Source organism: Ranitomeya variabilis, chromosome 1, assembly GCF_051348905.1.
Source record: "Ranitomeya variabilis isolate aRanVar5 chromosome 1, aRanVar5.hap1, whole genome shotgun sequence".
In the NCBI taxonomy this organism is placed as follows: domain Eukaryota; kingdom Metazoa; phylum Chordata; class Amphibia; order Anura; family Dendrobatidae; genus Ranitomeya; species Ranitomeya variabilis.
In genome coordinates this window covers 364,983,411-364,997,024 of record NC_135232.1, presented here as the reverse complement: position 1 = coordinate 364,997,024, position 13,614 = coordinate 364,983,411, and the positions used below count along the sequence as shown (strand labels likewise).

Below are 13,614 nucleotides of genomic sequence, written 5' to 3'. Positions count from 1 at the left end.
TTACAAAATCTTTGTAACATGACACACATGACCCCGTCACATGACCCCGTCACATGACCGTGGGGGCCCACAGTGTCTGAACAGCCCGGGGGCCCAGGCTACCCTTAATCCACCCCTGGGGGGGAGAAACTCAGTCCCCTAGAGCAGCCAGCAAGCGAAGAAATCACATTTTAGCGAGCTGGACTAAAAACATAATGAACACTGATAATCAAAAAATGATCAAACAAAAACTTAGCTTGTCTTGGAGAGACTGGGAGCAAGGTAGACACACGGAATCTGAAGAGCACTGAATACATTGATAGCAGGCAAGGAACTGAGTATCCAGGTGGGCTAAATAGAAAACCAACCAAGGATAACGAACCAGCTGATGAAGCCAACCTGCAGAAGGACAACACTACACAGTACCGCTTGTGACCACTAGAGGGAGCCCAGAAAGAGTTCACAACAGGCGTCGCCCACCTAAGCAGGAAGGGACCCTGCTCAGGTGTACACCACACCGCATCACCCCACCTCTGCCGACACCATGCCTCCTGTGACCCTGCTCTGCCACCGCTAGCCTTCAGGTAAGGCTACTTGCACACTAGCGTCGTGCACTGCACGTCGCTATGCGTCGTTTTGTAGAAAAAACGCATCCTGCAAAAGTGCTTGCAGGATACGTTTTTTCTCCATTGACTTGCATTAGCGACGCAGTGCGACGCATTGCCACACGTCGCAACCGTCGTACGACGGTTGCGTCGGACCGTCGCCACCAAAAAACGTTGCATGTAACGTTTTTTGGTGCGTCGTGTCCAGCATTTCCGCCCACTCCTCCCGGCACCTCACAATGTGGCAGCGGATGCGTTGAAAAACAGCATCCGCTGTCCCCGTTGTGCGGCGCTTCCACAGTATGTGTCGGTGCGCTGCAACGTCGCATTGCGACGTGCAGTGCACGACGCTAATGTGCAAGTAGCCTAAGATACTGTAACTTCTGATAATAAGACTGACCCCTATCAACCTTTAAAAACTTTTTTTCTGCAATTTTCACCCCAAATTTGGGGTGCGCCTTATGGTCCGATGCGTCTTATAGTCCGAAAAATACGGTAATTATATTAGTCCGGCCCTCTAAAACCATCCCAATTTCTCATGCGGTCCCATGGCAAAATGAATTGCCCACCCCTGTTTTAGAGGGTTGTTTTTTCTGTTGTGGTGTTTAATCGATTTGTAAACCCCTATATTTTTCTTGAAGGTGTTTTTTAATCACAGCATTTAGCAGGCATGCAGAGAGAGCCCCCTCTGCACTCTAATCGGCGCCCCCCACAACATCATCGCAAGGACCCAATCATTGCCATGGTGACCCAATGTCGTCATCCGGGTCACCAGTCTACGGCAAGCCCCTCAGATCATGTGCAGAGGTCTAGGGGCTTGTGTCAGTGCAGCACTGACAGCTATAATCCATTGCAATGCTCGTGCTTTTCAATGAATTATAACAGCACAGGCTGATGAAAGTGAAAGTCGTATAGTAAATTGTAAAAATGTTTTTATCAAAAATCAGAAAATAATAACAAGTAAATAAAAAATATAATGTACTGATAAATTTCTATTTTTAATAATAATAATAATAATAAAAAAAAAAATAGGCAAAAAAGTATGGTATCGCCGTGTCTAGGACGACCTGCCCCATAAAAACTGTCCCACTAGTTAACCACTTCAGTAACAAAAAAAAGGGCCAAAAACTATGCTTTTCATCATATTGCCGAACAAAAAGCGCAATAAGGTGTAATCAAAAACACAAATGTAAATAAACAATCTTGCCTTACGCAGGCGTGTACTATGGAGGACAGAGAATGAACTTCAATCCAATATTGCAGCCAGCATGCAGCCAGCGGGTAAGGAAAGGGTGAATCAAACACCCGAAAACCCCGCCCATATGACTGAAAATTGTTCCCTCCAAATTCAGGTGACAGAGTCCCTTTAACCTCATCTACTGCCATAATACTTAATGTTGAGCAGATTGGAATTTCTATTTTGTCAAAGACACTAGTTTCTATTCTGCCCCATGGTCTCCAACTCCATCCTGGGAGGGTTCTAAGGAACATACTGCATCAGAACAAATTCTTTCAGTTGATTAATTGGAAGAGATGAACAGTCAGTCTTTGTTCGCCGATGACATGGGGCCGAAGGAGGTGTAGAATACAATTTTTAACTCTAAGCTGTGTTGCTGGCTCTATGAGCTGTGGTGTTAGGGGCCAGAGGTAGTATCCCACTGATCCAGTGCAAATCTTGGTATAGGAATCAGGCAGGGGATTGAATGGGGTCTCGGTTCTTAGGTAATTTCCTGTGGCTCAACAGTTAGAGAAACAGACCACACAGCAAAAGGTCACCATATCGAGTACCAAGACCGAGACATGACAGATGGTTCAGGGCAAAATCAGTTTTTCTGCGTTCAGCTCTTGAGTAGGTGATGCAGTACAAGACGTGGAGGTTCTACAGTGCCTGAAATATCTGGTCGCGGTGGTGTAGTGTCATATGTACTGGTATCTTGTGTGCAGGAGTTGATACCAGAGGATTCTCTGGCACTCTGCAAGATGAAAATAAGTCACAGACATCCTGGTTCATATAAACTAGGAAATATGGCTCTCCATCAGCAAATTAATCTACATCACCTACTTATTTCCAAAGGTCAAATGAACAGCAATCAGAGCAGGTCTTAGGCTACGTTCACATTTGCGTTGTGCGCCGCAGCGTCGGCGACGCAACGCACAACGCAAACAAAAACGCAACAAAACGCACGCTAAAACGCTGCGTTTTGCGACGCATGCGTCCTTTTTTGCCGAAAGTTGGATGCAAAAAAAAATTCAACTTGCTGCGTTTTCTGCGCCCAACGCTTGCGGCCAAAAAAACGCATGCGTCGCAAAACGCAGCACAACGCATGTCCATGCGCCCCCATGTTAAATATAGGGGCGCATGACGCATGCGGCGACGCTGCGGCGCCCGACGCTACGGCGCCGAACGCTAATGTGAACGTAGACTTAAGTTGTCTTTCACTCCTTCCTAACGATTGTCTGTCAGCCAGGCCGCACCCTCAGATTGTACCTGGTCAGTGTGATCATCATTCATCTTCAATATCATGACTCCTCTTCCTTTTATGTGGCAAAGTCAAATATCCATCCCTGATTGTGTGTCGATAAAACAAGTGTACGCTTCCAATCATTAGCTGATTAGCCAACTAAAGTCTCACCCTGTCAAGTTGCTGGTAATGCAATCGCTGCTGTATTACCCTGTGAAGTTGGTTGCCTTTTGAGAAAAGATGGTGTGTGCTTAGCCTCACTGTAAGATACCAAGCTAATACTTGCAGAAAGGGATGCTGATTTTTGTCATGTGCAGAATGTAGGCCTCTCCCGACTTGTCTTTGAGCTCCAAAGTGTATTGCACTGTAGATACCTAGAGCAGAAACTACAGTGCCTTCAAAAAGTATTCATACCCCGCAAACTTTTCCACATTACACCCACAAACTTAAATGTACTTCATTGGGATTTTGTGATATTCAAACTCAAAGTAGCAGGTACTTGTGAAGTGTAAAGGAACATGTGATGTGCATTTTTATTCAGCTCCCCTCCCCCAAGTAAATACTTTGTAGGACCACCTTTTGCAAAAAATTAATGCTGTAGGTCTTTTGGGATATGTTTCTACCTGCTTTGCACATCTAGAGGTTAAACATTTTGACCATTTGTCTTTGCAAACTATCTAGCTCAGTGAGACTGGATGGAGGAGTCTGTGAAGACATTCTCAATGGGATTTAGGTCTGGACTTTGACAAGGCCATTCATACATATGAAAATGCTTTGGTCTAAACCATTCCATTGTAGCTCTGGCAGTATGTTCAGGGTCATTGCCCTGCTGGAAGGTGAACTAATGCCCCAGTCTCAAGTCTTTAGCAGCCTCTTAACAGGTTTTCTTCTAGGATTGCCTTGTATTTAGCTCCATCCATCTTCCCCTCAACTCTGATCAACTTCCCTTTTCTTTATGAAGAAAAGCGTCCACACAGCATGATGCTGTTTGACAATGGAGATGGTGTTTTCTGGGAGATGTGCAGCGTTATTGTTCCACCGCACATGGCATTTTGTATTTAGACCCAAAAGTTCTAAATTTGTCTTATCTAACCACAGCACCTTCTTCCACATGCTAGCTATGTCCCCTACATGGCGTTTTGGATACTTCAAAGGTATTTTTATGACTTTTTTCAAAAATGGCTTTCTTCTTGCCACTCTTTTATAAAGGGCACATTTGTAGAATATACGACTACTAGCTTTCCTGTGAACAGGTTCTCTCACCTGAACTATGGAACTCTGCAGCTCCTCCAGAGTGACTATGAACCTCTTGGCTGCTTCTCTTTATTAGTGCTTTACTTGCTAGGGATGTCAGTTTAGGTGGACGGCCATGTCTTGGTAGGTTTGCAGTTGTGCTAGACTCCTTCCATTTTTGGAAGATGGATTGAATTGGTCATTAAGGATTTTATTTAGGGGTATCAGACTACAGTAAGCTGAATACAAATGCACGTTGCAATTTTCAGATAAGGATCTCTAAAATAATTAGAAAACCATGTATCATTTCCTTTACAGTTCACAAATATTTGCTACTTTGTGTTGGTATGTCATATAAAATCTCCCAAGAAATACATTAGTTTCTGGATGTAATGTGAAAAAATGTGGCACAGTTCCCGGGGTCCTAATACTTTTTCAAAGCACTATATGTGCAAGGGAAATATGCATTTCAGGCCTCGCTTGATGCTTTTAGCAGCCACAATGCACCACCACAGTTGGGACAGGTGGTGAAGCCACCGTGACTGAGAGCCACGTCTGTTTCCACCTTTAGGTGGCAGTTATCGGTCTTCTCCTAGACCGGGTACAAGAAAGTGTCAGCTCATTTCAAATGATCTTATGTGGTAAATCACGGCCTCCTGACTTTGCAAAAACAAAATGTTCTGCCACAGTGCCTCCTAGTTTGCAACATTGGAACCTGATGGAATTCGATGCTGTGTATATTTCAGCGTGTACAAGCTGCATTTAGTGGAGACTGACTACTTAATGCAGCAAGCAAAGTGAAATACGGATTACATAAAACATCCCACATTGGCAGCTGATAAGAGACATGTGTCGCTTACTAAAGCCCTTTGAAGAAACTACATGATTTGTCAGTAGGGACATGTGTGGAATCAAGATGTCATTTCCTTCATATTTATCATGTAAAAAAATTAATCAAAACGCAAGAGGGGATGGAGGAAGAACAGTTGCACCTTTCTTGGCCGCCCTTTATGGTCACGTTCAGTATTTGGTCAGTATTTTATCTCAGTATTTATAAGACAAAACCAGGAGTGGGTGATAAATCCAGAAGTGGTGACGTGTTTCTATTACACGTTTCCTCTGCTTGTTCCACTTCTGGTTTTGGCTTACAAATACTGAGGTAAAATGCTGACCAAATACTGAAAGTGTGAACGTGGCTTATCTGTTGGGGACCCTCAAGATCCATGTTAAATGCGTAAGTATATGTAGGAAGAAGATGATTGGCAGCAGGCTGATGTGGAGGGGGATACTGATGTGGCACAGATAGTGGATGATGCTGACGAAGGGAAAATGATGATGTTCGTCATGACTACCAACTGTCAAAGCAAGGTGATAAAATTTAATTACCAAGGCCCTTGGTCATGCTGGCTCGCATGGCAAGCTGTATGCTTATGGTATGACAGGCATACTGTTAACATCAAGCAAACAGATGACTATTGGATTGACACACTTTTAGATCCCCTCTCTACTAAAAGTCCAAAGGGAACATTTTTTCAGGCTTTGGAAAAAGAGAATAACCTGTGTTGCCTGTTCTCCAAAGCTTTTGATGAGCGGACACCTGCCATCCACACGAATAACCAGCAGAGCCCTTTGCAATTACTGCAGACACAATGCTTCCCCCGTGAAAGAATTAAGGCTACAGCAAGTAGCTGAGGTAGCAGCAATAGCTGCATATTTGATGCAATGGACGAGATGATTTATCTATTTCAACAACCAGACCCACTTCAGCAAACAAACCTACCCCTGACTGAACAGCCAGATTCAGTTGTACCTAGATTGTGTCTGTTACGCACCTGCCTTGGCTAGGCAGGACTTCTCCACCTTCCCTTGGCTGCTGCCCTTTGCTGTGCTCCACATCACTTCAAGTAGCCTAGCATGCCTCCATATCATCTTCCTAGACCTATTTGAGGCCCACTAAGACAAACATCTGTGTCTTTGTATTAAGACTCCTATTTCTGTTTGTTTGTTTGTTTGTTTGTTTGCTGTTCTCCTGTATCAGCTCCTGGTCTGCATACCGGCTAACATTGTTGATTCAGACTTTTCTGTGTCCTCTCTGTATCTGGCCTATGTTCACCAGTGTTTCAAGTCCTCCACCACACATGCCTTCCTGCCTGCTACACCAATGCCCGGTCTTCATGTTCCCACCGGGACCTTAGTCGATCAACCGCACTAGGCGAGCCTAAAACTATGTGCACACGTTCAGGTTTTTTTGCGTTTTTTCGCGATAAAAACGCTATAAAAAAAAAATTAAAAACGCATACATTATGCATCTTATCATTTAGAATGCATTCTGCATGTTTTGTGCACATGGTGTGTTTATTTCCGCGAAAAAAACGCATTGCGGTAAAAAAGCAGCATGTTCATTAATTTTGCGGATTTTCCGCGTTTTTCCCGCAATTCTATGCATTTGGAAAAAACGCACAAAATGCGGTTTTCTGGCAGAAATGTCCGGTTTTTGTCAGGAAAATTTCTGCAAGAAAACCTGACGTGTGCACATACCCTCACAGTGTTCTTTTTCAGGCATATACTATGAGCTCTAATCTTATGGATTTCTAGGTCAACAGATAAAATCAGTTTCAAAAACTGGCCCAATTTGCAATAACAGAGAGGGTGTTTGGCATGGCTGTTAACTTAGTCAGCTTGCAACTGACAAATCTATCTAAAAACCTAACATTTGTCAAAATGAATCAGGCATGTATCAGTGCCGACTTTCATGGAGTCCTGCTAAAGAGTGAGAGAATTCACGAGTTCACGAGTTCAAGAGGATGCAGTCTCTGCTCACCAAGCCAGACTGACACTTGTACTTGTACTTGTACTGAACGGTGATATTTCATCAGGGTAGAGGAACACAGAGAAGTTGGTGAAGATTTATTTCTGTCTATGGCCAGAATGGTGGATAGCAATGTAGCTTTGCAGAATCATGATTTTGAGTTAAAATCCCACCAAGTACAACATCTGCAAGGAGTTTGTGTGTGTTTTCCTCTGGATACCCCAGTTTCTTCCCACACTACATATAACATAGTGATAGGGAATTTAGATTGTAAGCCGCCACAATGGGGACATAAAAGATAATGTTTGTAAAGTGGTGTGGAATATGAGTAACATAGATAAAGTAAGTAGACCAGCCTCATCAGGTCTAAGAGATCTACTTAATGTTGTATGCAAGTTTTGTATAGTGACATTTTTTGACTGTCGACTTTAATGATTTCTCCACTCTGAAAGTTTCAGCAGCAATTCCTTCTTCATGTACAGCAATACAAGCATTGAAGCGGATGTTACAGTGGATAATAAATATCGCAGGTTCCATTCTGGGAGCATTTTTTAAAATAATAAATATCAGGTTATGACATAATAATTTGTCAGAGTATCATTTACAACGGTGAAGATAGTGTCATCTAGAGTGCTGGTCTTTTGTGGATCAGTTTGGTTACAGCGGTCTGATCTGTACGTGTTCACAGCATGACAAGTGCTACGTTTAATAAGTACCCCAAACTCTCGTATCTAAAATTTAAAGTCTGATTTCTGCGTTTCTTCAATTGAATCAGCAAGAATAGAGCCAACACTGGAACGTCGTGTTGAAAGCTCTAGCGCAGAGATCTGCCGCACATCCCGGCGGGACAGTTTCACGGGACTGACTGCAAGTGCTGCATTATTAGCCTCTGATTTTGTTACATGGGACGCATATTGCTTTTGAGGTTTTATTAAAGTTTGTGATTCATCGGCATCTTCTGGGTCTTCCCCACTAGAAAAGTGCCTTCTCATTTGTCGGCGAGGTTCTGACTTGTGAGCTAAAGTGCCTGAATTATCCCCAACAATTCTATAAGTGTTCTGCTGAGATCTGAAGTCTTTTGACTTTCTACTGGATTTGCCATTTTCAATCTTTGATGCCCAATTCTGTTCCTTAGATGTCACTGGTCCAAATTCATCTTGGTTCTGTGGGGCATCTCCAGAGCCATCATCTATAGAAAACAAGCAGGAACATAATTATGTAATGACTTCTTGGAAACCTTGGATTCTGTGTGTATCCATTCCAGACTACTCAAACCCTGAGTAATCTGTCCCCTATGCCATGCTGATGTCTATTCGGTAGTTATCAATTAATAGGAGAGAGACTGAAAGAAGTGCAACTTTAGGTTCAGACTATACAGCCTTTGTTATCCTATAGCTACATACAGTAGGTCTGCACAGGAGATTTTATACCCAAAACTATATAGTTTATACAGTATATATATATATATATATATATATATATATATATATATATATATATATATATATATATATAGTACAGACCAAAAGTTTGGACACACCTTTTGCTTTGATGACTGCTTTGCACACTCTTGGCGAGCTTCAAGAGGTAGTCACCGGGAATGGTCTTCCAACAATCTTGAAGGAGTTCCCAGCAATGCTTAGCACTTGTTGGCCCTTTTGCCTTCACTCTGCGGTCCAGCTCACCCCAAACCATCTTGATTGGGTTCAGGTCTGGTGACTGTGGAGGCCAGGTCATCTGGCGTAGCACCCCATCACTCTCCTTCTTGGTCAAATAGCCCTTACACAGCCTGGGGGTGTGTGTGGGGTCATTTTCCTGTTGAAAAATAAATGATGGTCCAACTAAACGCAAACCAGATGGAATAGCATGCCGCTGCAAGATGCTGTGGTAGCCATGCTGGTTCAGTATGCCTTCAATTTTGAATAAATCCCCAACAGTGTCACCAGCAAAGCACCCCCACACCATCACACCTCATCCTCCATGCTTCTCCTCCATGTTTCACCTTCATGCTTCCGTTCACCTTTTCTCCGTCACACAAAGACACGGTGGTTGGAACCAAAGATCTCAAATTTGGACTCATCAGACCAAAGCACAGATTTCCACTAGTCTAATGTCCATTCCTTGTGTTCATTAGCCCAAACAAGTCTCCTGCTTGTTGCCTGTCCTTAGCAGTGGTTTCCTAGCAGCTATTTTACCATGAAGGCCTGCTGCACAAAGTCTTCCCTTAACAGTTGTTGTAGAGATGTGTCTGCTGCTAGAACTCTGTGTGGCATTGACCTGGTCTCTAATCTGAGCTGCTGTTAACCTGCGATTTCTGAGGCTGGTGACTCGGATAAACTTATTCTCAGAAGCAGAGGTGACTCTTGGTCTTCCTTTCCTGGGGCGTTCTCATGTGAGCCAGTTTCTTTGTAGCGCTTGATGGTTTTTGCCACTTTCAAAGTTTGCCCAATTTTTCGGACTGACTGACCTTCATTTCTTAAAGTAATGATGGCCACTCGTTTTTCTTTACTTAGCTGCTTTTTTCTAACAGTCTATTCAGTAGGACTATCAGCTGTGTATCCACCAGACTTCTGCTCAACACAACTGATGGGCCCAACCCCATTTATAAGGCAAGAGATCCCACTTATTAAACCTGACAGGGCACACCTGTGAAGTGAAAACCATTTCCGGTGACTACCTCTTGAAGCTGATCAAGAGATTGGCAAGAGTGTGCAAAGCAGTCATCAAAGCAAAAGGTGGCTACTTTGAAGAACCTAGAATATAAGACATAATTTCAGTTGTTTCACACTTTTTTGTTAAGTATATAATTCCACATTTGTTAATTCATAGTTTTGATGCCTTCAGTGTGAATGTACAATTTCCATAGTCATGAAAATACAGAAAAATCTTTAAATGAGAAGGTGTGTCCAAACTTTTTGTCTGTACTGTTGATACTGTACTGTAGATAAGCCCCTGATGGTGGTGGCCGCACTTTATAGCAGCAAAATGAGGTGACAGATTCCCTTTAATGAGGATGCTTCATGTCAGACAAAGAGAAGTTCCTGATGCTGGGCTCCCCCTGCAGTCTGTGGCAGTGGGTGGTCTGTGTTGGCACGGTAATAAATTCCTCAGTTACCACAACTGCCTACAAGGAAAACAGTTGCTCATATCAACCAGTCATAGTTCAGCTACTTTTAAACAGCTCTGGTGAAATGAAAGATGATTAGTTATTGGTTGGGGCCATGTGGAGTGGGCGTGGCTGATATACACACACATGCTTAGTGATTGGTTGGGGCTAAGTAGAGTGGGCGTGGCTGATACACACACACATATATACACACACATACACACTCATTTTTATATATATAGATGATCAGGCTTTCAATGACAGCAAATATGTTATTGGCGAGGAGAAGACATTCAGCCTTTTCAGAATTCTTACCACTGTCATTTTATGAGGTAATAACTCTGGAACGCTTCAAGGGATCCCACTGATTCTGAGAATGTTTTTTCGTGACATATTGTACTTCATTATGGTGGCAAAATTAATTCAATATGACTTACATTTATTTGAGAAAAAAAGCAAATTTGATTTTTTTTTATGCGCCACATTACATTTGAAGTGAATTTGAGGTGTCTATATGACAGAAAATAGCCAAAAGTGACGCCATTTTAAAAACTGCACCCCTCAAGGTGCTCAAAACCACATCCAAGAAGTTGAACCCTTCAGGTACTTCACAGGAATATTCTGAATGTGTAAAAAAAAATGAACATTTAATTTTTTCCCGCAAAAAATTTACTTTAGACCCCAATTTTTTTTTAATTTTAGCAATGGTAACAGGAAAAAATAGACCCCAAAATTTGATGTGCAATTTCTCCTGTCCATACACCATAGGAGGGAAAAAACTTCTGTTTGGACGCATGGTAGGGCTTGGAAGGGAATGAGCATCATTTGACTTTTTGAATGTAAAATTTGCTAGAATCATTACAGTTTGGAGAGCCCCGGATATGCCTAAATAGTGGAAACCCCCCACAACTGACACCAGTTTGGAAACTAGATCTGTGGTAATCTAGATGTGTGGTGAGCACAATGAACCCCCAGGTGCTTCACAGAAGTTTATAACGTTGAGCTGTGAAAAAAATAAATAAATAATCATTTAAAAAAAAATCATATTTTCCCCATAAAAGGGTAACAGGAGAAATTGCACCATACAATTTGTTGCGCAATTTCTCCTGAGTACGCAGATACCACATATGTGGGAGAAGACTACTTTTGAGGCACAATGCAAAGCTCAGAATTGAAGAGGCAACATATTGGAGTTCAGATTTTTCTGGAAAGGTATGAGGGTGCCATGGCATAGTGGCAGAGCCTCTGAGGTGCCAGAACAACAGAACCCCCCTATATGTTAACTAATTTTACAAACTGCACTCCCCAATGAATTTATATAGGGGTGCAGTGATTATATTGACACCACATGTGCCTCACAGAATTTTATACCATTGAGCGGTGGAGAAAAAATAAATTACATTTTTACCACTAAAATGTTGTTTTAGCCCTAAGTTTTTAATGTTTCTAAGGGCTAATAGGAGAAATTTTGGGCAGTGAAGAAAAAATAATTACATTTTTACCACAAAAATTTGGCTTGGGCCCCATATTTTACATTTTCACACAAGAAGTGGGTAAAAATAGCAACATAATTTGTCCCACAATTTTTACTGAATGTGGCAATACCCCATATGTGGCTGTACAGTACTGCTTGGCCATACGGAGAGACTCGGGAGGAAAGGAGTGCGATTTGCCTTCTGGAGCGCAGATTTTCCTAGAATAGTTTGCGGACTTTATATACAGAGCCCCTAAGTGCAGAATTCCCCCTCAAGTGACCCCATTTTGGAACTATACCCCTTTGGGAATTTATCTACAGGTGTAGTGCCGATTTTGATTCCATGGGTATTTTCCAGAAACGAGCAGTAGTGGATGTTGCTGAGTAAAAATTGCAAACTGCCGTTCTAGTGACCATTACGTTATGCCCAGCCCGTGCCTCTGGAGACACGCACCCGTAAGTTAGGTGGGCTCTCATCAATACAGAAATGCCAAACATGTGGACGCTATATGTGGTATAGGCACACTGGGGCTCAGAAGGGGAGGGGGTATTTGGATTTGGGAGTGCAGAATTTGCTGAATTTCTTTTGAAGTGTGAGGAGCCATTTCAATTTTCCAGAGTCTTTGTACTACCAGTTACATGGAAGTCCCCTATATTTCAGTTGACAGGTGAAGGACCTGAGTGGCGACTTGATTTTTTTTGTGGATTGAGTTGAAGTTTTGTATTGGGAACATTTTACATAACATTTATGATCACACTTGTTCTGAGCTCTACGTTGAGCATTTACATTTGGGTTTCCATCTAAATCTCTGAGTGACGTGATTCAGATGATACCCACGAGGGATCCATTCACTATAATGAGGCAGCAGAGTTACTCTGGACTCTGTCTGGCCTCTGTTCAGTGGTGTCCTTTTTTTCAGAAGTGCTTCCATCTGCCTCACTATAGGGAATCTTCTGTCAGAGTTCTGTCTAAATCAAGTATTTCAGGGATATACTTTACTTTTTTTACTCTATTACTATTTACTCTTTTTTTTTTACTCTATTACTTATTCCCACTATGGACTTTCACTTTCAGCAGTCTGATCGCAATTGTAAGGTATAGCAATGCAGGAGCACCTTATACCTATATATATATATATAGGATATACCTTATACCTATATATATATATATATATATAGGATCATACCTTATAGGCTGTCAGCCCTACATACACAAGTTAGTTAGATCATGCACTGTGCATGATCTAACTAAACTTCCTAGTGGCTGGTGACCCGAATGTCGTCAGACATCAGGTCACCATGACAACAATCGGGACCCCGCCATGATGTCACAGGATCTCTGATCTAAGGGCATAGGGGCCTTCTTCTCTCTGCCTGCTCCTGAAATGCTGCGATCGAGTTCGATCACAACATTTAGGGGGTTAAAGTGCCTGATTCTGACAGCTGACACCCGGCAGCGATCGCGCACTCACAGCCTCTGTGCACGCAAAATTGCCTAGACGTATCCATACGTCCCAAGTCAGTAAGTACCAGGCCACAGGGACGTACGGATACGTCTAATGTCGGAAAGGGGTTAATTCTCAAACATCCAAATTCACACATCAACTCTATTTCAAGTTGTCCTCATCATGCTTTTTAGGGTGTCGTATACCCTGTTACTGAACTTGGTGTATGATCATGACTTATAAGAATTTGTAGCCAACACTTACTATTGGGAACTGTCACATTTGCTTCCCCAACCAGATCCCGTAGCTTCTTCCTTAATTCTCGGCTGGTCGTTCTGTAGAAATAAAGCTCTTTTTCAAGTTCTTCTATTTTTGTTTCATATGCCTTTATGTTTCCTACAGGAATCCCTCTGTCATTATCTAGGTCGAAAAAGAAATAGGTCACTACTAATATCAGAATATAATATTCTGATAATTGGCAATCCAGCAATTGGTATTTAT

At 42.4% G+C, this 13,614-nt stretch overlaps 1 protein-coding gene across 1 annotated transcript in view; it reads right to left on the bottom strand.

Moving 5' to 3' along the window:
- Positions 1 to 7,624: 7,624 nt before the first annotated feature.
- Positions 7,625 to 13,614, bottom strand: part of KIF27 (kinesin family member 27) — a 64,557-nt gene continuing 58,567 nt past the window's right edge. The window contains exons 17-18 of the mRNA XM_077248981.1: positions 13,378 to 13,533; positions 7,625 to 8,277 (exon numbers count right to left, since the gene is read on the bottom strand). Coding sequence (XP_077105096.1) covers positions 7,820 to 8,277; positions 13,378 to 13,533 — 614 coding nt within the window. The 3' untranslated portion in view covers positions 7,625 to 7,819. The remainder of the gene's footprint in view (positions 8,278 to 13,377; positions 13,534 to 13,614) is intronic.